At 39.4% G+C, this 24,728-nt stretch overlaps 2 protein-coding genes and 1 non-coding gene across 3 annotated transcripts in view; 1 reads left to right on the top strand and 2 right to left on the bottom strand.

Moving 5' to 3' along the window:
- Positions 1-24,728, top strand: part of LOC128744639 (uncharacterized) — a 379,511-nt gene that overhangs the window by 308,420 nt on the left and 46,363 nt on the right. The window lies entirely within an intron of this gene.
- On the bottom strand, positions 6,019-17,001 carry LOC128740702 (uncharacterized). The gene is made up of 8 exons (XM_053836265.1): positions 16,842-17,001; positions 16,393-16,776; positions 15,705-16,337; positions 15,304-15,640; positions 7,555-7,751; positions 7,103-7,486; positions 6,412-7,044; positions 6,019-6,356 (listed from the first exon to the last, which is right to left on the bottom strand). The coding sequence occupies exons 1-8, from the start codon at positions 16,999-17,001 to the stop codon at positions 6,019-6,021; spliced, it is 3,066 nt and encodes a 1,021-aa protein (XP_053692240.1).
- Trnar-ucg (transfer RNA arginine (anticodon UCG)) lies at positions 23,490-23,562 on the bottom strand. The gene has a single exon. It is a non-coding gene; the product is annotated as a tRNA-Arg (tRNA).

The following is a 24,728-nucleotide window of genomic DNA, read 5'->3' as shown; positions in this document are numbered from 1 at the left end:
GAATAGGATATCAGTGGCTTCCTGAGCTGCTTGCTGCTTGCACAGGCTGGATGCACGGCACGATGCTGTGGCATTTCGTAATAAGCGAAGGCGCGCTGTGGCAGCAACGGTTATAAACATGTGATATTTATGCATGGAATGAGCAGTGAAATGTTATCATTTTATCACCGAACAGAAGGTGCCGAGCGGAGTGAGGGGAAAAAATCACACCTTTCAAATGGTATTTAATAAATAATGACGGAAAGAGGCACGGCTCATAAAACAAGTAATGTTGCACCGGTTTGTATCTTGGGAAATCAATGTCGTACTTTGGATTTAATAACTTGATTTTACGATGCATTTTCACAGATAAGCAAAAAAATCGTAACATAAATTGAGTTATTTAACGTTTAATTCACCATTTTTCATCTAACGGCCAGAAGCTATTTAATCTGCTCTAAAATCATTAGTCGCCTTTATGACCAACACAATCTATCATAACGTTTGAAATGTGTTTTTAAACGACTTTTATTGACGTTGAGAATTTAATTGGTTTTCCTTCTCTGTTCCGTTCACACGCGCTGGACCATCGATGGAAATCGGTCAGCGGCCAGCATTGACGACCGTTTCAGTGTCGGTCGGGAGCAAGAAGGAGCAACTTTTCCCGGCACGCTTAATTGAGATCGAAAACTAATTTCCGAAGCGTTTAGCCCGGTCACATTTAGTTTGAGCAATGTGTGTTTTAGTGATAATCATCTGCATCCACCGATCTGTCTGGTACTGATGGTACTGGAACTGTGGTGAAGCTGAGTGGTTATAAAATGGTTGCCTTCCACCCTGGGGACCAGTTTGGGGTCACCGCGACCGGATCTTGAAATATTTAGATTCCCGCCCGTAGAGCAGCTTTTCGATCCAGCTATCTGATAAGATGCAGCTGATGTTGATGGTCACTAATTTATTGGGTGGAATTCTGTCGATGCTAGGAAGTTTGGGAAAATTTATTTTCCACGTTTAGATAAAATCTAATTATTGTCGACGGAATGATAATTCGTAATTGCCGTCCCCCGATTGGCAGCGGTAGATAGTGTCTACCGCTGTTCCCGATACACTGCTTTGGCATTTCCCGGCGGCATGAAGGCCGATAATTAAGTTATTTATTATTTGGTTAAACATGCCGAAAAGATATAGCCCACATTTTTGCAGATAATAAAGTTACCAAAATTTGATCAAGCATGTGTAGAAGTTTTGTGTTTTATTTCTGTTTTGATAAGGAAAATCAATAAACGAAATCTTTTTCTATTAAAATGACGAACTATGACTTCAGTAATTAGAACAAACTCTGAGAAAACGTTTTTGAGTAACATTTTTGCTCATAACAAAACAAATTAGGGTTTTGCATGCTGAGGCTGGGGCATTTCAAGTTTAGTTTCAAACCTAATTTATGCTCAATTTTAAGTTCGCATTTAATTCTAATTTCATGTTCAATTTCAACACCGATTTCTAGTCCAAATTTTAATCTAGTTTCCACCAATTTCAAGTGCTATTTAAATCCAGTTTATATCCAATTTCAATTCCTACGTTAAGTTCAATTTCAAGCCTGATTTCATGTCTATTGCCACGTCTAATTTCAACTTTGATTTCAAGTCCAACTTTAAGTGTTAGTTTCAAGTTCAGTTTAAAACCAATTCATTTCCATTTTAAAGTCAAATTTTAAGTTAAGTCATGCTGGAAAACTCTAAAAAAGGGACCGATGAAACCGATGAAAACAATTCACGCGGGGCATTGTCGTTATTCTACAGCCAGGAAAACTTGCCTGACCTTCAGAAATTTTGCAGAATAACATTTGTCATGCCATCTTACACAAATACATGCGCGTTAGCTTCGTAAACATTGTTGTGATTTTTAGTTCGGACGATGAAAAATTTTGATGGACGGATTTTGAAATGGTACGACGAATTTTAGAAATAAAGTCAGTTGCGTAATTTCAATAATATGCTTTAATAGTCGCTTTTCAGTGATTTCAAAGTTCACGGATCGGAAGGTAAGTGTGTTTTAGTCAACTCAGCACAAGAACTTTTGGAGTATGCATTAAATCCATCCAACAAATGATGAAAATTAGAATGGCTTTACTTACTACGACGGGAATTAGAAATAAACCCTAATTCAAAAATTCATAGCTGCTGAGCCAAACAACGCAAGGCAGTTTCCTATGAAAAAGAAAATTAGTTTCCTAAGCAAAGCAAAGCCATGTTTATAAGACGTCCTTAAGAACATGACCCTTCTTTATCGACAGACTACGCAGCTGGCTATTAGATTACAGTACAATTACGGGGCTAGTGCAACGATCCTTATGACTCTATAGCAGCACCGTCCACTCGAGAATCGAACATACGAAGATTGGCTTGTTGACCCAGCATCGTACCTCGGAGCCAACTGGGTAGTTATAGATTACCGATGGATCCGTCTCCTGCTACACTCTAAACACAAACAAACAGTGACAAAAACTGGATAAAGGGGATAGAAAAAGAGCAAAACTCGTAAAATAAAAAGAATAAAAACTAACATAAAAAGAAAAACGTCGCAGAATGGGAGGAAATAAGATATTTGAAAAGAGAAAAAAAAAGAAATAAAAAAATCGAAGGCAAAAAGAAGCAAAATAAAGAGACTGGAAAAAGATGAAAAATAGAACACGAAGGACGAAAAATGAAAATAAGGCCATTGCAAATTATTTTTAAAGTTTTTGTCATACCCCCTTCAGTGGCCCAACACCGGAAGGACAAAAACTTTATGAAATATTTGTAATGGCCTAAAAGAACAAAAAAAATTGAAGAAAACAAGGAAAACGAGAAATAAATGATGGGATAAGAGGGAAGAAAAAGGAAAAGAGAAAATACGGGACAGAAAAAAGTCAGAACAGACAGAAAAATTGGAGAAAAAAATGAAAACAGAACAGAAACTGAATATGATAAAAAAGCAGGAAAAGCAGGCCATAATAAGATGAAGCACGGAACATATAAAAGCAAAAAACGCGATAGAAAAAAAATTTTAAGAATTTTAATCAGAAAATCAAGACTCAGGGAGAAAAATGGGACAATAGACGAAGAGAAAAGCAACAGAGAAAGAAGAAACAGGAAAAAAAGGAAAAACGAGAGGGAAAAGAGGGGAATCGCGACTAGAACCGGACTGGTATACGAAACAGAAATCAAGAGAAACTAATGCAAAAGAATTATAACGAGAGAGAGCGAGAAAGAGAGAAAGAAAGAAAGAGAGAGAGAGAGAGAGAGAGAGAGAGAGAGAGAGAGAGAGAGAGAGAGAGAGAGAGAAGAAACCCGATAGATGAAACATGGAAAACGGGAAAAAGAGTTCAAACGTGATATAAAAAGAGAAAGATGGGACAAAAGTAGGAAAATGGGACAGAACAAGAAAACAGGAGGAAGGAAAACCAGAGAAGAAAGGAAAAATCAGAAAGTCAACAACAGAACAAATGATAAAACAGCAGAACAAAGAAGACGAAAAAACGGGGCGTCAACAGGAAGATAAACGGAACATACAAAAACGAATAATGAGAAGAAAAGAAGATAAAAAGAGTATGAAAAGACGAAAATAGGAAAGAGAGAAGAGAAAAGATGAAAATTGGAAAGAAAACAACGAAAAAACGAATGGAAAACAGGTTTAAAAATAAGAAGAAACGAGAAAACCCGCATTGGGAAACAGGAAACACCGGACGGAAAGAATAAAAGCAAGAATAAAAGGTAAAACGGAAGGAAACAGTGAAAAGTGAGAGCAAAAACCGAGAAAACGGTGCAGAAAAGGAGGAAAAACGGAACAAAAAGTGGAAAAATGGGACTGGAAAAAAGAAACAACGGAACAGAAAAGAGATAAAACGTGTGGGAGAATAAGACGAAAAATTTCGATTCCAATTTCAAGTAAAACTTCATTTTTTTTTGTTAAATTATAGTCACTTTAACCAGTTTTGGGTCATTCGTGACTTCTGCGGGGTTGAGATTTGAGCCCGGGTCCTCGGCGTGAAAGGCGTGAATGCTAACCACTACGCTGGGACTGACCCCTAAACTTCATTTTTAATTTCGTGTCCGGTTTGAAGTAATACTTCAAGTTCAACTTACTTCAAATTTAAATCTAATTTGAAGTCCAATATCAAGTTCAATTGCAAGTTCGAATGCATGTCCAGATTTATGCCCAATTTCATGTCTAATTTAATTGCAATTTTAGGTTCTGTCGAAATCAAACTCTGAGTTTAGGTCCACCGTTAAGTGCAATTTAAATTTCAATTTGTAGTATAATTTAAAATATAATTCAAAGTCTAATCTCAAGTCCAATTTAAATCCAATTTATGCCCAAACTCGATTCCAATTTTAAGTTTAATTTCAAATTTAATTTCCAATTCAATTTCAACTCTAATTTCAAATGCAATTCCAGATCTAAATCAATTCCACTGTTAAATGAAATTTCAAGTCCAATTTCAAATTCTGTTTTAAGTCCGATTTCATGTCTAATTCCTAGTAACTTCTTACTAACTTCCAGTCCAAATATCTTTAAATTTATGTGCAATTTAATCCAATTTTAGGTTCAATATTAAGTAATCTTCAAACCTATATTTGTCGAAATTCAATTCAAATTTGATGTTCCATGTCAAGCCCGATTTTAAGTCCAATTTTAAATCTAATTTGTAGATAATTTCAGCCTTATTTTTAGTCCAATTTTTAATTTTGACTTTAAATCTAATTGCATCCGAACGTCCGGAATTTTAAACATAATCGATCCATGTATTTATTTATTTATTTGCTTTTTAATGGGACTTTCAACCGGTGATTGGTTCGCTCCAAAAAAATCGATCCATTTTTTTGTGATAAGTAATAATAGATTCGTCATTTAATTATTACTCCGTTTTTTCATTCTTCTGAAAAGGTTGGGTGCCCCACCTTTTGTTTATACTTTGTCCATAAAATTTCGAAATTGAAATTTAAAACGATGATTTGATCGTAACTTTTCTAAAAGTGTTGTAACTGAACTATTTTTTTCTGTACGTAACTTAAATCAAACTCTGTTTCATTTTGATCTATGGCCAGAACGCAAAACTGCATCCGAAGACACAAATTTTCTTTCATCGTATTTAATTTACTATACCTTGCCGTCATCGATGCTTGCCCTAATTAGTAAAATCCTTACTAATTACTTGCATAACATTTTTGGACTTACTTCACCGTCAGATCACAACACAAAAAATCCCATGGCATAAGGAATCTGCCTTCGGAAGCATCTCGACCTAATTTATCGGGCTTCTCTCACAGGACAAGATACAAGCTTCCAACATTCCCCACTGCAGACAGGATTTTTGTCGCAGAAAAATTCCACTCCCCTCCCTTTCCGGCTCGGTGAGACCCCATTCTCATTACATTGTCTTCGGACGGGCTTCTTGATTAATATCGTACCTTCGAGACCGATAACTCATTTACTAAACATTTCCCTATTTTACGCTATCGCCCCCGCCCCCATCCGCTCCGTCCTCGTCGCTCGATTAATAATGTTTTTGCTTGTGCCCTTTGCTGCAGCCCATCCCATCCGAAGACAGTCTCTGTTACATGCTTCATTCTGCCGGACCCAATCACTTCCGTTTTATGCTCGGCATGATGACAACGTTGGGTCACTCGGCTAACCGTCGCTGTTACAGGCGGCTTCCCTTGCCAGGGAACGCAATAACCTTATCGTTGGGAAAGAAATTATTTCAGGCGACGATTAATTTGTCATCTTTTTGTCGCATCCTATATCTAAAGAATTTCCCTAGCCCTTACTCCCGGCTTGATAGCAGTAAGAAAAATTGCACCACGCAAAGTGGGGTAGTTTTATAATAATTCTGCATGCACCGACAGGTGTTTGTTGGAATATGATTCTCGCTTAATTGTTTCTACTGGAATTTTCGGAGAATTCAGTAATTGTTGTGGAAGAACATTCCTAGATTCATTCAAGATTAGTAGAGTAATTTATTTCAATTGAATAACAGAAACATACAGACAAACTCAATCAACGCTGCTCCAGTCTGATGGGAATGCCAGTATCCGGACGAAGTACCAGATCCGTTTTGACTTCCATTTTGGCCATCGATTTTCCCGGTAGCACCCTGTAGTTTGCCAACAATTTGATAAGCGTTACCTTCAGTTCCATCATGGCGTACTTTTGACCGATGCAATTTCGTGACCCCGCACTAAATGGAATATAATCATATGGACCACGAGTGCTCTCATTCGATTTGGAGAACCGTTCTGGGATGAATTTATCCGGGTCAGACCAGATTCGGGGATTCCGGTGAATGTTGTAGATCATGATCGAAATCGTCGTACCGGCTGGGATGATTGTACCATCTGAAACGATTAAACTGATTTTAATCCGGTAAAATACGCCCCACTATTTACTTACTCATTTCCATATCTTCAACAAGTTTACGCCCAATAATCGGCACCGGAGGCATCAGGCGTAGAGATTCCTTTACAACCATATCCAGATATTCGAGTTCCTGAATCTGCCTGTTCGATAGTTGTCCGGAAGTTTTATCCTTTCCCACAATTCGAATAATTTCTTCGTACAACTGTTGCTGAACGTCTTGGTATTTGGCCAAATGCCAAATCGCGAACGAAATGCCCGAAGTGGTTGTGTCGTGGCCTTCGAACATGAAAGTGTCCACTTCCTCACGAATATCCTCACGGCTCAGTGGTTTACCATCCACCGTAACGTTCAACAGCAGATCGAGAAAAGTTAACTTTTTCTTCGAATACATATCTTCTTCTTGGAGATCGAATGCCACTTTGGAGTTGGTTTTCTCCAGCTCCAACAACTTTCTTCGGGAATCGATTACCGAATTGGTGAAATTGTGCAGCTTTAAAATCGCCTGTTTTTGATCTTTGGCATAAGGATACAGAAAGAACAGTGACGGAAATGAACGCAAAAAGCTAAATATTCGCCGTATTATGAAGGTACTCATCTGTTTGACGGCTATAGCATATTCGTTATGTGGATTTTCCTGAGCATGAATTTGAACTCCCATCGAAGTTGCTAAAAAAACTCTCCTAATAATCACACGTTTCTTCTTACTCCGTACCACCTTACTTACCACAAATACTATCTAGTGCATAGAGTGTGATGTAATCGTAGATATCGAATTCATCCTTACCGGCTTGATTTTCGAGCTTGGTCACCAAAATGTCAGCCTCGGTGTTGAACACTTCCAAAAAGCTCTCCAGCATCTTAAAGTGGAACGTCGGTGTTATGATCTTCCTTCGCTGAAACCATTTTTCGCCGGTCGAAATCAGCAGCCCGGTGCCTAGCCATGGTTCCAAAAAATCATACGCAAACGATTTCCGAATTGACTTTGCCAGCAAAACTTTTTCGACATTTTTCGAACCAGATAAATGTAGCACCAACTCATTGAAGGCCGCAATTATGGCAATATCTTCACCGTGAACTTTATGTAGCTCTGTCATGACCTCGAAAATTTCTACACAAAGTGCGTTGATGGTAAGTAAAACACTGTTCGATTCGACATCCAGCAGCAATATTACTTACCAGGTATGGTCTTGCCAACAAACATGGGCATAGTTCCTAAAAAGTAGTTCGCTTTAGGACCATCCATGTGTGATCGTATGTTAAGCACCCGCTGCCGGTTTCGGTGGTAGTTGAAGAGCACGTAGCCAATACCGGCAAAAATAAGCGCTAGAACCAGCAACATCCTGTTGATAGTTTCCGGCAACAACTCTGCTTCACTAGAGCGATGAACAACTAACAACTGGTTCCACGGCACGACAGGATAGTAAACAGCAAACGCACGGCACGCTACTCGCGAGATCAGTGATCGTTAAATGTGGCGAAAGTCGAGCGACAATCAGAGAGATAAACAATCAGCGAGGTTTATATATGAGGAGAGTTTTTTTTCTTTCAGTTCCACTGCTAACAAAAAATCGCTAATCTATAGGGACGCGTAATTTGGTCTGTTTGCAGGTAAGGTTTGTATATTTGGTAGATGTATGTTTCAGACTTCTACAACTGCGTCCACATCTCACTTCCCAATTCAACGTATGCTATGTCATATGTTTCAGTTAATTTAATTTTTCAATTTTATTAGTAAACATTTATCAGATACTTTTTCAAAATGACGAATGTGCATTACAAAGCATAAACAAACTGAATGTAATGTTGTAGCTATTATGCAAATTTCGAAAATTAGAATTTACAGAGTCTATGGCGGACACAAGATCAGCAATTCATTCTATAGACGAAAAAAGACGAAACAAAACTAATGGGAGCCCTTAAATTGCATCTAGCATTTTCATATTCCAAGTTTGTTTAGTGATATTTTACTACAGGTTTCATCCATTCATATACGATTTGGTGCTATCTGGTTCCTTTCTTTTGTTAATGTTGGTTCCAATTTCTGATGATTTGATATTTTCTCTTAAAGATATTGTTTTGTAAGAGGCACTTTCCAAGATTATCGTAAAGTAGGACTCGAATGAACGCTTTGTGTTTAAAAGGTGCTAACAAACTAATAACAACAACAACAACAACAACAATTATCGTAAAGTAGGAAGGAATGTTAGGCCAAATGGACACGAGACCGATAAGACTCAAAATCGAATGTAGGAGCAAGTGTCAAGAATTACTTACTTCTTTTTACTTACTTCTTACTGGTCACTTTGAACTTCTCACTTCCCACTTCTCATTTTTCACTTATTATGCCTCATTTCTCACATTTCAAGTCTCACTTCTCACGTCTCATTTCTCAGGCCTGACTTCCCACTGCTCATTTCTCACTTCTCACCTGTCACTTTACATTATCCACACAAAGCGTTCTTTTTGTTACCAACCAGTCTGCCCCTCTTCGCATAACAGTCCCATGTCGATTTTTGGAGATTTTTAGTTTATTGCGAAAATTAGTTTGATTTGGTCAGTAGTTTAAGAAAAACTTATAAAATAGTAGGCTTTGTTCGCAAAGAATAGAAAAACAAAACCCACTTGTGTTGCCCCATTTAAAAAATATTCGCATAACAGTCACATCCATTTCTGCCTCTTATGAAATTGAAATAATTCCTCATAAATGCATTATATTCAATCATCCTATTATTTCTAGATATACTTATTTTGTGTTATTAAACAGGGAATATAACAACTTAAGCGCCTCTACCTGTTATTGTTATTTGCTAAAAAAAGTCTTAATTTTTTGGAACGTGCCGTTCGCGTTCGTATTTGCGTATGCGCTTAAGGACTTTATTAAGGTTCAAATTAGATAATTGTTTTATGGCTCGTTTAATTTATCGAGAGGTATTTTTATAGTTAATCGAACATTTTCGGTGATTCTAAAAATGATCAATATGGTCACTCTTGCTTCGATAAACACAATCGATAGATTTTTAAGAGAGACAACAGTTTTTGCAACCCTTACTCTTTGCATTTAATATTTAATTCGTTTCAGTTATTTTACTACATTTCAGAAAAATGGTCGGAACACTGTGCATATATGCTTAAGCATACACTTGCGTTCGTCAAAGGGTTTTTAACCAGTGTTTGCTCTTTCTATGTCATCTTGTTCTGGCCTGCTTATACAAAACTTAATAAATAGACCATTTTAGTGAAAATTATCACGAGTTTCTTAATAATAAATGGAACCAATTACAGGTCAACCCAAATATTGACATATGAACATACACAGGAATGATCCGATCTCTTTGACTCAATTTTGATTAATCGAACATATTGATCGTAGCAAAAAGAATCATTTTTTGAACGTTTAAATTTGAGAGCTATTCATAGTCAATCAATATTCTATACATTATTAATTAATTGAAGACATAGCAAATCGTATGTTTACGGCGGTTATTATAATTTGGAAAAGGCGGTACGTTTTGTGACGCGTTTTGGTTAGGCGGCCAATATTGCCCCAATCATCCCTATTACTTGAAATATGGTATCATGTTGAAGTGACGGGGTGGAGGTAGAGGGGAATTGAGTGGGACGTAACTATCTTTTAATCTTAATTTTAGTTCTCTTTAATAAAAGCAGCAAGTAAATCTCAAAAATCATACCATACATTATCGGCAATGTGACGGTTATGCGAAGATTTGCCTGATTCAGTCGAAAATTATTCGCATGTCAGTCCTATTGCTATTTTGTTAAGATAAACTGATGATAATTGACAATCAGTAACTACTTTTTGTTTAATTAATTTGGACCTGTTCATTTTACCAAATTTATAGTAAAGGTTCACTTGAAAATAACCTGCGGGAGCGAAATTGAGTAAAACTAGGGCCATAAATATAAATGATACAGCTATACTTTCTCTAATAATATTGTAGATAATAATTAACTCTACAACCCAAGTAACAATTCTAAAGCCATTTGGTTTTATTTCAATTTTATATAAGTTTTATTGCGATATTAATCATTACCTCTGGTTTTATTATGGTATTGCGCAATACCAAGCGGATACCAGTCAAAATACACTTGTAGCTAGCTATAAAACCATAATAACACTGTTAATAAAACAAATTTATTGTGGTTGGTTATAATACTTACTTACTTATTCAGTCGAGAGCCGGTGTAGCTCTTGCCGTATCAAAAATTCCTCTCCATTGTACTCGGTCCTGGACTACTCGTCGCCAATTCGTTGCGCGTCTCGACACACGCCAGTCGGCTTCAACCTGGTCGAGCTACCTAGCACGTTGAGCCCCTCTATGCCTGGTGCCGGTGGGTTTCTTGAAGAGAACGGATTTCACTACACAGTCGTCTGGCGTCCTTGCCGGCCCACCGTAGTCTCCCAACTTTCGCCAGGTGTACGATGAGAATCTCTCCAAGCAGTGCCTGTAGCTCGTGATTCATACGTCGCCGCCACTTTCCGCTTTTTGTTTGTACTCCGTCAAAAATAGTCCACAACACCTTTCGTTCAAAAATGGCAAGTGCACGTATGTCTTCCGTAAGCAAAGTTACTGTCTCAAGTCCGTAGAAGACTACCGGTCTTATTAGCGTTATTTACATTGTCAGCTTTGTGCGGCAGCCTATGCTCCTAGATCGACCCAACTAGCACAGTTGTTACAAACCAGTTGTGGTAACCGATTTATGACTAATTTCAGTCATAAATAAGTTTCTGCAACCATAAATGCGAAAAGTGTGTTGCTTGGGGAAACGTCTAGCGGAGGGAAAAGTAGGCTCGATTTCCAGCTTAAATGCGTCGTTGGATCTCCTTACTCGTATTATTATCGGCGGTGACCAAAGATCCCAAATATACGAACTCATCAACCACTTCCAGTTCAACGCCGTCAATAGTCACTGTCCGTAGGAGGCAAACGTAACTTTCTCGGGAGCCTTTTCCTACCACATATTTGGTTTTCGACGCATTAATTTGTAACCCTATCCTCCTAGCCTCCGTTTTTAGTCTGGCATAGATTGCCTCCGCCGCGCCGTCCCACGGTTTCTAGTAATGATGTCGAGATCGTCTGCAAAGGCTAGACGTTGGCTACTCTTGCTAAAGAACGTTCCTCTCGTTTCGATGCCCGCACGCCGGATCACACCTTCAATAGCGATATTGAATAACATACAGGACGGTTCATCCCCTTGCCGCAGCCCTCTGCGCGAATCGAAAGGACTTGAAAGTGACCCCGAAACGCGCACGTAGCACATCGCTCGTTCCAGAGTAGCTTTGATCAGTCGCGTCAATTTGTCCGGAAAACTGTAATCGTGCATTATCTGCCATAGCTGTTCGCGTTCAACGGTATCATATGCTGCTCTGAAATCCACGAAAATATGATGCGTGGGCACGTTGTACTCTCGACATTTCTGGAGGATTTGTCGGAGAGTCAAAATTTGATTTGTAGTGGCACGGGCCTTCATAAAGCCTGCCTGATACTGCCCTACGAATTCTTTTGCTGTTGGGGATAGACGACGCAACAAAATCTGGGAGAGTACCTTATAGGCGGCGTTGACCAGCGTTATGCCGCGGTAGTTACAGCAGTCTAGCCGGTCGCCCTTTTTGTAGATGGGACAGACTACGACCTCCATCCACTCCTCCGGTAGTTTCTCTTCTTCCCAAATCCTTGAATTCAGCCAGTGAAGTGCCGTTGCTAAGATTCTTGGCCATTTTTGTAGAGTTCTGCCGGGAGTCGATCCTTTCCGGCGGCTCTATTATTCTTCAGCAGACCGATTTCTCGCCGGATCTCATCGAGATCGGGAGCCGGGACGCTGTTGTCTTTTGTAGGTACTCCGAGATTAACTTCCATTGCGTCTCCTTCTGCTATATCGCCGTTGAGGTGCTCAACGAAGAACTACTTCCACCTGCTTCGACCACTTCGCGCTCGTTTGTGATTAGATCTCCTCCCTCGTCTCTACACAAGTCAGGTTTAGGAGTGTAACCCTTAAGAGTTTGGTTCACCTTCTGGTAAAACTTGCGCGTGTCATTAGCCCGAAATAATTATTCCAGCTTCTCACGAACTCTGTTCTCCTTCTGGCGCTTTTTCGTCCTCAGCACCATGGTTAACTCATTCCGCGCTCAATACTTGGCCAAATTCTTTCTCGTGGATATGTTTACATAGTTATTCCAAGCTCTTTTTTCTCTATGGCTTGTTGGCATTCCCCGTCAAACCAATCATTTTGTGCGCTCTAAGTTTCCGCACCTAGCACCGCGGTTGCAGCCTCGTTGACGGCCGAGCGTATCATATTTCATTCCAACGAATCAATATCCGTGCCCCGCTGGGAGCGTACGTTGGTGATGTTCGAGAAAAACAGGGTCTCGATGAGAATATGATCAATTTGGTTCGAGGTTCGTTAGTCAGGTGATCTGCAGGTGGCTTTGTGGATATCTTTGTGGGGAAAGAAAGTGATTCTGATTACCAAGCCACAGGAAGCTGCAAAGTCACCGGTCTATACATTGCTTCCCTGCTGACCTAGGCGTTGATATCGCTGATGACGATCTTGATGTCACGTGGCAAGCAGCTGTCGTACATTGCGTACATTGCTCCAGTGAAGTCATCTGCCCTGCATTCTGAACGAGTGGAGCTTGCACGATTTAAAGCGACAACCATGCAGACGTTACGCTGACCTCGCAGTTCAGCGATGTATACCAATCTGTCAAGCAGCTAACATTGAAGCCAGACCGCTGTAACGTCATCTATAGTATCCGGAGTAGCAGTGAAAACGTGCCGATAGTAGTGAAGGCGACCTGCGCAGCTTCGACCAACACACACAACACAACATCAACAGCAGCAGCAGTCGCCGGCATCAATCATTACGGAACGTGAGTGTATAGATTAAGAATAAATTGGGTGAAAAGGTAAATGCTAGCTTTTCCCCTGAATATCCGAACACCTTGACCAGCACAAAATTGTCAGAGCCGACCTTGAGAGCATGATCGCGGCCCAGAACCGAGCTAGCCATCAAAGAAGAGCCGGCTGATGCACTCCCTCAAGATCGCTGCCGGTGTCTGACCAGCGTTCGAGGTTTTGCTCTGGTCGGTCCTCCACCGGCCAGTAATAATTTTTATCCTGCGTCAGTTACTAGATAAGTGCTGGAAGTACAACTTGCAGACTCATCATCTGTTTGTGGACTTTAAGACGGCGTTCGATTCAGTCCAACGAAATGAGCAGTGGCAAATAATGCTGGACCATTGTTTTCCGACGGAACTAGTTACGCTGATTCGTTCGACCGAGAACCGAGCAGCAGCATTTCATTTCGACAAGTCTAAATCGTGACGAATCAGGAAAAAACTTGAGAAAATCGGAGGCAGATAAAATTGGTGAGTGACAAGAACCGGTTACCACAGTATAATTATTTAGTTTTAATTTCAGAAATTTCTGTTTTGCATTTATTTGTTTTAGGAGTGCAATTTTTTTATCCACAAAATTCGTCACGGCATCAGTATGACCGGTCAATGCCTTTCTGTTCATAACTCAAACGAAAACTAATGCCCTCGTGAAATTTTTACTACTAAATAATTAGAAATTGGCAAACAAGACAAAATATTTATGTTCGTAACATTCATATATTTTCTTTACAGTATAATTTCTGAAGGATCTCTAAAAATAAAATCCTTTTGTCCATGACAAAAGATCATTATGTACTTATGATGGTTCTGGTGCCCAAAATTGGTCATAAAAACTGCAATAAAAGCGCAAAAAAAAATCAAATTGTTACTTGGGTTACTTTTGAGAAAATTGGAAAAACTATTCTTTCCATTGCAGTGCAGCAAACTTCCCTGTCATGCCTTGTTATTCATGAGAAATTTTTTTTATTCTTGTGAATAACTGGAAATATGCTTCTATGATAGGATTGATGATTCAATTTTCGAACTTTGAACATTTCTTTATCAGCTGGTGCTAAAGTCCACTTTCTCTTATGTGTCCGCACAATTATGGTAAACAAAAACGTTTTCCTTATCTGCTTCTAGCAGGTTGTTTGGCACATGATGCGTGCCACGCGAGTTGACGAATCGATCCGGAACGGTGTTCTACGGATTAAAAACATGTTGGGTATAGGAAAATGCAAGTCTAAAATAATATGATTTTCAACAAGATGATGCTTCGGTACACATGTGCGTTTGAGTTTAAAACTGACTGTACGCGTAACGCATGGACCAAAATATGTCATTTACCCTTTATTATGCACGCTGATCAGCGTCAAAGGTTATCTGAAATCAACTCAGCACTTTTATGCGCTTATTCATTACAGATCAGCTCGTTCCTCTGGCGAGGTATGTCTGTTCGAGCCTTCCGCTCATGCGTAATCAATCGACAGGGGCTTGACTTGAAGGCTTGGCAATTTTTAAAGGGGATGCACGCTTTACCTTTTAAGCACGCCTAATTCGTACTTTAGTAACAACTTCCAAGTAAATTACTACTTCGACTCCAGCGGCACGAGACCTGGACTTCGTCGTAAAGTCGACGCGCTACTGAGCAAACTGTTAAGGGATTTCGCGATTGAAATTCTTCACTGAAACGATCAACTTCTTTGAAAAACATGTATTTTACTGTCCAGTGTAGTGTGTTCGATAGGTCGGGTTCACCGCACGTATCACTCACTTCATCTACTAATTGACGATGGTGGATGACTATGATACGTATGATAGGTCAAAAACAAATTTGAGAGCACTTGAGTTTGTGCGGTCAGACTGCAATTGTGACAACGAATATACCTAATTTAATTTATGCCAGATTAACTTTCTTGAATGAGTACCTCTTCATCCCATAAATATAATTGAAACTAATGAAATAACAACAAAATACAATACCAGCCTCCAAGTTACTGTAGTACACACTGAATTGCCACCGTGTTCACTTTCGCGCCTCCAGTTTTATCGGTATTCCCTTGTTGGGACGAATTACCAGATCCGTCTTAAAGCGCATCCTGTCCATCGATTCACCAGGTAGAATTCGAAAGCTCGATACCAGTTTGATGATGGCCACCTTAAGTTCCATGGTGGCATATTTCTGCCCAATGCAGTTTCTTGAACCGAAACTGAATGGAATGTAATCGTACGGACCGTACGAGCTTTCGTTCGCTTTGGAGAAACGTTCCGGATCGAACTTTTCCGGATCAGGCCATACCTTCGGGTTTCGATGGATATTATATATCTTGATGTTCACGTTGGTTCCAGCAGGAACAATTACTCCATCTGGAAGGAGAATAAACATTTTAATACACTAATAATGTTGTTTCTTCATACTATAACGGTATACTCAATTCCATGTCTTCCAGCAGAGTTCGGCCAATTATCGGAACCGGTGGAATCAAACGCAGTGATTCCTTAATAACCATATCCAGGTAAGTCATTTTCTGTATTTGAATATTTGTTAACTTGAAAGTCGATTTATTCTCCCCCAAATGGTTACAGATGTCTTCGTACAACTTCTCTTGAACAGTTTCGTACTTTGCAAGGTGCCAAATGGTGAAAGAAATCCCCGAGGTGGTCGTATCGTGCCCTTCGAACATAAAGGTATCAACCTCTTCACGGATATCTTCTCGGCTTAGTGGTTTATCATCCACGGTGACACTGAGCAGTAAATCAAGGAACGTCACCTTGCGCTTTGAGTATAAGTCTTTTTCATGTAGATCAAAGGCAATTTTGGATTTAGAATTTTCCCGTTCCAATATCTTTCGTCGAGAGTCAATAACCTCGTTGGTAAACGAGTGTAGTTTTTTGATAACTTTCTTCTGCTCTCCAGCGTAAGGGTACAAAAAGAATAATTTAGGAAACGAACGCAGAAAGCTGAAAACTCGACGCAGGATAAACGTACTCATTTGCTTAACTGCCATCACGTACTCATTGTTGGGATCATCCTGAGCATTTATTTGAACCCCCATGGCGGTTTCTACAAGTTAAAAGTTCCAATCATAATGTAGTATTTTAACAATTGCCAAACTTACCGCAAATACTGTCCAAAGCGTACAACGTGATATGCTCATAAATATCAAAATCATCCTTTCCAACTTTACTTTTCAGTTTACTAACCAGCAGATCCGCTTCCCGGTTGAACACATCCAGAAAGCATTCCAACATCTGAAAGTGAAACGTGGGGGTAATGATTTTCCTCCGCTGGAACCATTTCTCTCCGGTGGAAATTAGCAATCCACTGCCCAGCCAGGGTTGCAGAAAGTCATACACAAAGGACTTTTTAGTTGTCCTGGACTGCAGAACTTTTTCCACGTTTTTCCTGCTCGATAGATCCAACATCAGCTCGTTGAAGGCAGCGATGATGGCTACGTCTTCGCCGTGCGTTTTGTGCATCTCAGTGATGATGTCGAATATATCTGCGCGGGAAACCGTACGGTGTGAAAAGTGTCCAGCGATGGGGTGGAAAATGTAACATTCTTACCTGGGATACTTTTACCGACGAACTTCGACGTGGTTCCCCATAGAAACTGTGACTCTGGACCGGCGAAGTGTGTCTTAATTTTAACTAGTTTCCTGTACCGATAGTAGCTGAACAAAACTACTGAAAGGCCAGTGAAAAGAATTGTCAAAGTGAAAAACATTGCTTTCAATTTGTGGTAACGACAAGGGCAACAAAGTCACCCGGTTGCTGCCGAAACTGCGAGTGCGCTTGTTTCGAACGATGATTGAGTAATCGCCGAGTATCAACTGATAAAATTACCATTTCGGACTTGTACGGTGCAGCAATAACAAACGGCAGGGGTGCATTCTAAGAGTTATAAAAATGCTTTTGTTTTAGAATACGTTTGTTAGAAAGTTTCAAAATTCTTCAGTCTGTAAATTTATTAGATTGCACTAATTACTGGTGGTTTTAACATAGTAATAAACTTCTATCAATATGGACTAAGTGACAACAGATACAACACTGTGTCTGATAATACAATCATTTTTATCAATGTTTCCAATTCTATTTTAGAACTTTTATATTTTGATTCAAGTACAATCGTTCTGGTAGTTTTAAATACTGTATTAATCAAGGGGAGCCTCAAGTTTAGCATTTATCCTTATACAACTTTTCAATCATAAAAAAACCAACTGGCAAGAATTTTAGCTGTATTTAAATTGAAAGTCGAAATTCAAACAACCATAACAACCGTAAGACATTTTTAAATGAATCCAAATGCATTCGAGGGGAAATTTTTCTAGTATTTCTGAAATATTCGATTCGCAATAGACAGTGGACATCGGAGATATTCCGGGTTGTCCCCTACTAGTACGGTTGTTAGAAAGTTATGGTAACCGAAATACGACTAATTTCAGTATTACTTGGGCGGGGGGTTTGTCAAAAACTGATTTTTTTTCATTGCTTGTATCTTTTTCTGTCATCGAAATAAATTAATATTCTTATTGTACCCCAAAACTAGATTTCATTTACAGTCGATAGGCGAAAAGAGAACGGAAATTCGTCAAGAAACAACCGAGATATGGCCAAAATATTTCAGTGCAATCAGTTCTGAAAATGTCCTACCTTTATGGCCATTTTGAAACATGACCGAAACTGTACCAATATGGAAGTCAAACTTCAAGAATTTATGAGGGTTAAAAGTGTAGAAGTTTGACACCAATATTGACATGGTTTCGGATATTCCCTAAAACGACCACTTCCGCCGGGCGACCTACAACCTGCTACAGGGTTGCCATGGCGAAGATGAAGAATAAAAGAAAAAGTTATGCAAAATTTATATCCCAGCGCGCCACCAGCCTCACGGGCAGCTGATTCTTCAGGAGTATTTGACACGCGGATAAGCTATGCAGGAAGACGATGTGAGGATGTGTGTGTGCGAGTGTGTGGGTAGCAGAATGTCTGCACACAGCATCGGTGGCTGTTTCTTTTACGCCTGCGTGTGCGGTGTAAGCGTTGAATGCTACGTTTCTCATACTCTTTCGCGTGTGAGTATGAATGGTTAACTTCTCGCTCGGTTCGCAACATTGCATTAGTTCGGACTAAGACTAGCGTTTGAACTGGGACTGGGACTGGGACTGGGACTGGGACTGGGACTGGGACAACAAGACAAGACTGGGAGACAAGGCGATGCAAAATACATGCTCGATATTTAATTTTCTATTTATTAGTTTGCTTTTCTTACTAGTCTCTTGCGATGCAAGTAGAGCAAAGCTTTGGGTATAACCGTCTTTAAGACATTGCCCTTCTTTATCGGTAGGCTTCGCAGCCGGTTATTCGAGTACAGGACAATTACAGGGCTAGTGTAAGGATTCTATTAAACTCTAGCAGCACCACACAGCCGAGATTAGTACATACGACGACTGGCTTGCTATATTAGCAGCGTACCTTGCTGTTAACAGGGCGATGGGATATAGTAAACATTATGATATATATGTCTCTAAAACACTGCGTATCACTTCTTGGAAATGCAAATTAAATGATGAAGATACTTAAAGAGACAAATGACTTAGCATGTTTTAAGATCAGTTTTGAATGTACTTTCACTTTAATTATATCTCGGTCGCCAGTTTTTCCAACTTTTTATTGTCTAGCAGTACGAAATATGGCCAATTTTTACCTAAATCGTTCATTAACTCGCTCTGTATAGAAGATAGATGTTCACTTTCTTCTGCAAAAGTGTATGATTTTAATAGATGCAAATGTTTGCAAAACATTATTTTTCCCAAAATCACATAGTTTTGAAGCTACAGTGAAAACCCCGATTTTTGGGGGTCCATCATGAAAGACGCCTAATATCTCAAGAACTGTGATACTTAGAGGAATAATGTATTCAGCAAAAAGCTTCATAACAAGATTATCTAAAACTTTCTAGAACATACTGTAGCTCTATATCATCAAATTAGAAAGTTAAATTTTGCAGCGCCACCCGTGTTTGAGTTCCGAACTAATACCAACCACCAGTTGTTGCGTCTATTGATATACAGAAATTCTTCCGAAGACGCCATATTGAAAAAAACATTACGCAAAGAGTTATTAAAAAAGTTCACGATTCCGAGCAATCAAACCATGGTGCTATGGTCGAAAAAGCAAAAATTTAAGCCAAAAATCAATATCTAGTAAACTATTTGCTCTACAGATTTGATGTATTCAGAAGATTTTGTTTACAAAAAGAGACCCCAGCTAGCATTTTCATATGTATAAAAAGGTAAAAATCAACATTACGTACAGATATACATGCTAAATAAATCGTATTTCATGAGCAAAATTGGCATATCCGTACTATTTTGGAGGCGATATACGTGATTACAAATAATTTTGAGCGTTACGACTATATAAGTATTTATATACGATAATATCCGATTAAGCGCTCCGTACTACTCTACGATTTTGTGCTGAAAATCGTATGTATGTCAGTCATTATCATTATATACGACAGAAAATCAACTTGATCTCACTTTATCCAGCTTTAGTTACGTTTTCGAGTTTGTTAGGAGATATTTACGATAGTTTTCGTACATTGATATACAAGTTGGTGCTAGCTGGGACCTAACTTTTGACATAATTAGTCACTAAGGTGGTTCACTTTTGCTCGTTTTAAAAAAAATAACCTTTTATTCTTGTGATATAGAGCAATATTTCCTACCACAAAGTTGTAGATAATTTATTTTGCAGAAACTTTGCTGAAGAAACAAAAATTGTATCTCGTCTTTGTATCGCTATATAACGATTTTTCTAGACTGTGTCAGGGTGGGTCTTAAAAAATCAGTTTTTTTGCTCTTTTGTTTGCTTTTGCTTTTTGCTTGGAAAAACTAAGTATACAAAGTAGTTTATTTCCATAAACTCTTTACACACAAATAGTTGCATTAAATTTTGAGAGGATGCTGCCAACGCCATAGACGAGTTGGCGTGAAATCCGTCATATAAATGTAAAAATACTCAATTTTTAAATGCGTTTTCTACAGAACTGGAGAAGTGTGGAAAAATGGCACTACATGGTTTTTGTAGATACGTACTTTTAAACCACGCATTCTGATTTTGAAAATATGTGCCAACGGAAGTTCGAGATGATGTGGACAACTGTAATATTTTAGAACGAAAACTACTATAACTTCTTTCAGGCAATAGATAGCAACTACCTAATAAGTTCAAAACATACATCATTTTACACCCTAAAAGTCATCCTAACGCAGTTTCTAATTTAGGTTTCAAATAAAAATGTTAGAGCAAAAAACTGATTTTTTAAGACCCACCCTGACACAATCTAGAAAAATCGTTATATAGCGATACACAGACGAGATACAATTTTTGTTTCTTGAGCAAAGTTTTTGCAAAATAATTTATCTACAACTTTGTAGTAGAAAATATTGCTCTACATTACAAGACTAAAAAGTTTAAATTTTTTTCCCTGATGACAAGAAAATGAAGCTTTGACGTTGACGTTGGCCTAGACAGCAAATGAACCAGTTTAATAGTAACCAGATGATCAAAATGCCATCATTAAAACCAGAATTAGTAACATTGGTCAAAAAAAATCACTCCAAATTATAAAATAACCCAATAATAATTAAAAACCTGAATCGATTACTAAACTGCCGTAGTACGCGAATCTTGGTGAAACAAATTACAAACGCATTTTCAGTATAAATATTCATCTACCAAAATATTTGTTGACTGCCTCCAGGTATTATATGTTTTCGTCCATCACACCAACTAAACTGCGGAATCCATTTAATGGTAAAACTGTTTGCAGTGATTTATTTTTAAGGTTTCATATAACCAAAAGAAAATCGAAAATTATTGAGAGATCAGCTTTCGTCGATGCGTAAAATTGGCTTCAAAATGCAACTCGCGTTACAAAGCCGAAAGTTATGACACTCAATACCAAAATCCACAATATTGCTCGCGTTGTAAACATTAATTGTCCCCATAAATAAACGCTATGAATTCAAAATCAAGCGCAAGATTTACAGAAATTTATGACTGCAACCATTATCTGTGCTCCTCCGCTGCTGCTGCTGCTGCTGCTATTGCCGCCGTAACATCGCTAAAAATTCCAGCTATTCGTCCCGAAAGCGCTCCGTTCCGATACTATGCAAGAACTCATTCAACCGTTTTGACTTTATCGCGTTGTGATAGCTCTCTTTGCCCATTCTTTGAACTTTGCATCGCTTCTGGGCGCTGTTTCGAGCTGAGAGCGGGGAACGTAAAATTTAAAAGTGCCTAGGAAATGGTGAGGGTGCACTGGGTGGGGGCGAAAGCAGACGCTGAACTGTACTGATATTCTGACAATTTGAAGAAATTTTCTTCCCCAATAGGGGAGTGCAATCCGGGAAGGAGATCTTTTAAAACACGGAAGGACAGATTTAAATACCTTAATATGATTAGGACAAAAGATAAAGTCGGAGCGATTTCGTGCTCCATTTGCTTCGAGGTAAATGCGGTAGCAAGGAAGAGTACGGAACGGACCACGGTGCTGCGGTGGTCGAACTGGAAAGGAATTCCGGGAAACGTTTTTGCAAAACGGGAAACCTAACCCTGCTCACATTCGAAACCCCCCTGCAAGGAAGTGCAATTTCCTCCGAGATTGATAATTCAAGATAGAGTACATCCAATTAACATTTGTCCACTTTTATAGATTTAGTGACGGCAATAAATGGCACAGAACCGTTCCGTTGGTTTTACATGCCACCAAGCAAGCCACTCACTGGTGAATTATTCCAGTTTGTTCTGCATTGCCAATGCAGAAAGTCAAATCGACCATTTGTGACCGAAGTGGCATCCCTTCGGGGTAGTGAAACCACAGCGATGAGTATAGGTATGTGGAGAATATGCATTAGCTCAATGTTAGAGCTTAGAGCATTAGCACTTTCCTGTTTATTTGTCGTAAAACTTGATTTTCTTTTATCGGTAGTCCGTTGTTAGAAACACTTTTCAACCGTGACTTGTTATTAGGGTAGATGCTCCAGTAGTTGTAGTGGAAACTCAAAATATTCCGTTATCTTTGCAGATTTTACTATATTTGAAATATTTAATAATTCATAATTGTAGCGTTATAACCAGTTTAAGTTCTTAATGGTTAGAGGTTATCACATCAAAGGGAATTGCTGAGTAATGTTTTACTCGAGTTTCCGTCACTCGCTCATCTTCAGATAATTCAGTTTCACTTCAAGTTAAGCCCGACGTAAGCAATAAAATCAAAACAGAATTTGGCCTTATCTGGTTCGTTTATTTATGCTTTCAGCATTTATTAGGGGCAACACTTCTGCTATCAACTAATCCTACCGGATTTGTCCCGTTCGTTCGAGTGCAAAACACATACTACCTACACGAACCCCATCGACAGTGTCAGACATAAAGCAGACAGCAGCGGGCTTACGAGCCCATCCGCTCGGGCATCGAATAACTGCTGTGTGCACTACAGATTGAACCAATGTTTAACCATTTCCGATACACCTCACGATAATAGGACTGCCCCACACCCATTTTCTGCATCCTTTCCGCATGATAAAACGGAACCTTTCAGTGTGCTGAAACTGCGATTCGAGAGACATCTCGCTTGATCCTGCGAGTAAACACATAAAAAGAAAGCAACAAAACAAAAATATCAGAAATCACATTAAAACATTCCTACCATTTAAGTTTGTGTGTAAGATTTTCCGTAACATACAGCGCTGCTGGGGTCGGCTGGAAGGAAGCAATGAGGGAAGCGGGACAGTGCCTGACAGGAAACAGTTTTGCGTGTTTCGGAACAGCAGATAACCGGCAAGAGTCACCCAGCGAACCGAGCGGCGAATCACATTGAAAAGCGGCAGCATTTTGCGCCAGTTCTGGTGGGCGGCTGGAGGAAGTACGGCGGTGGAAACAAAAGGGATTAGTTTGGATTTTGTTTGTCATGTGCACAGGGAGGAAATTGAGCATGGATTTCGAGAGCGCTGTAATCATACACATCCAAACGGCTTGACACTTCTGCGGTCGGGACTTTCGTTAAGTGATGACGACGCCTCGCCACTACGGTTGAGTGCTCCTGTTTGGTGAACTACAGGTCCTATCAAAATGTTTAGTTTAATTTCGGCACCAAAATCAAGCTGTAAGCACTGAGGTGGTGGTGGAGTAAAAAAGTATCATCGACCGTGACAGGACTCGAACCTGCAATCTTCGGATTCGAAGTCCGACGCCTTCTCCATTAGGCCACACGGCCACCGAAGGTTTCAGTGTAAAAATTCGATCTGTTAACTTCAATTCGTAAACCAAAGTGTGGTTCGGCGGAAATGGATATAACCAGGCATTTGCTGGCCAGTTGCCATGCATACACGTACAATTGCTGCCACCTAAAGTGCAAACATAGCAAAACATAGCCATTATTATTGCGGAACGAAAATGATGGTTTCAAGTTTATGTTTTTGAGGCGACTGTTTTTCTCAATTGAGAGATGGAAAGATTGAAAGAAATAAATAAAATTCTCCATTTGGATACTGTTCAATATTTTCATATACTTTATTTTTGTAATTGCAAAATCGATCACTAGACCACCCTGTATCAATCATTAACCATATTGATAACGGCGAGAGCCAGAGAATATGTCTTTTGCATAGAATCATAGTACTAGATCTCTAGAGAGAAATCAATTCGTGTTCTTCGTGTTAGCTTAAGATTGAGATAACTTTAGATCAAAAGTTAGTGCTATTAAATCGGTCGACGTATCCAGTCGCATTTCTGTGCCATCAAAATAAAGTGTCGTTACTAAAGTTCCGCGGTTTTTACTGATCCCAAATTTACCAGCGACCACAGGTCGAAGAAGTATTTTGTACATTGGTCCTTCGAGCCGGATCTCTAAAAGAACGAGACCGGTGGGACAGTAAACCGCGAGTGAAAAGTGCATGAACAATTGCGCTTGGCGTGCTATCAGCCATTGCATTTGGCTATTGTTTCCTGAGACAATCATCTGCATCTGGCTTTAGTGGCAGCGTGGCTGCATTACGGCACCCTACGGATTCGCTAGGACTGAGACAGGATCGGCCACACCGGGATTTTCTACACGGACACGGACGGAAAGATAAGTAGCAGGACAGGTTTGGTTGAGGTGGCGTTCTGAATGCACGATCAGACGCTCCCTGGTTAAGTGGTAAAATTGCATGTGGCTGAAATCCGATTCAATAAAATTGATAAAACTGCATGATCTGCGTTATATTTCTATTAAGAGAAGATTGGTCCGCTGAGTTGAGTATCTGAGGTTGGTTGATTGATTTTCCTAAGCTGGTTCGCTTTGCAAAGGGTCTCATTGTCCGTGGGTTCTGTCAATTATTCGGTTTGCGGGTATATTCGGTCGGTCAAACGGTGTGAATTGTGAATAGTGCAGTGTGATTT

The sequence above is a fragment of the Sabethes cyaneus genome, chromosome 3 (genome assembly GCF_943734655.1).
Source record: "Sabethes cyaneus chromosome 3, idSabCyanKW18_F2, whole genome shotgun sequence".
Taxonomy (NCBI): Eukaryota; Metazoa; Arthropoda; class Insecta; order Diptera; family Culicidae; genus Sabethes; species Sabethes cyaneus.
Note: the sequence above shows the minus strand (reverse complement) of the source record. Positions and strands in the feature narration are given on the sequence as shown.

What these genes read in the sequence shown, in the direction of transcription:
- LOC128740702 (XM_053836265.1), bottom strand. Translation starts at nt 17,001, where the DNA reads ATGTTTTTCACTTTGACAATTCTTTTCACTGGCCTTTCAGTAGTTTTG. An exon ending in ATAAAACTGGAGGCGCGAAA is followed by an intron (nt 7,752 to 15,303) that starts GTGAACACGGTG and finishes TCATCGCTCTAG; the next exon opens with TGAAGCAGAGTTGTTGCCGG. An exon ending in TGCACTAGATAGTATTTGTG is followed by an intron (nt 7,045 to 7,102) that starts GTAAGTAAGGTG and finishes GAGTTTTTTTAG; the next exon opens with CAACTTCGATGGGAGTTCAA.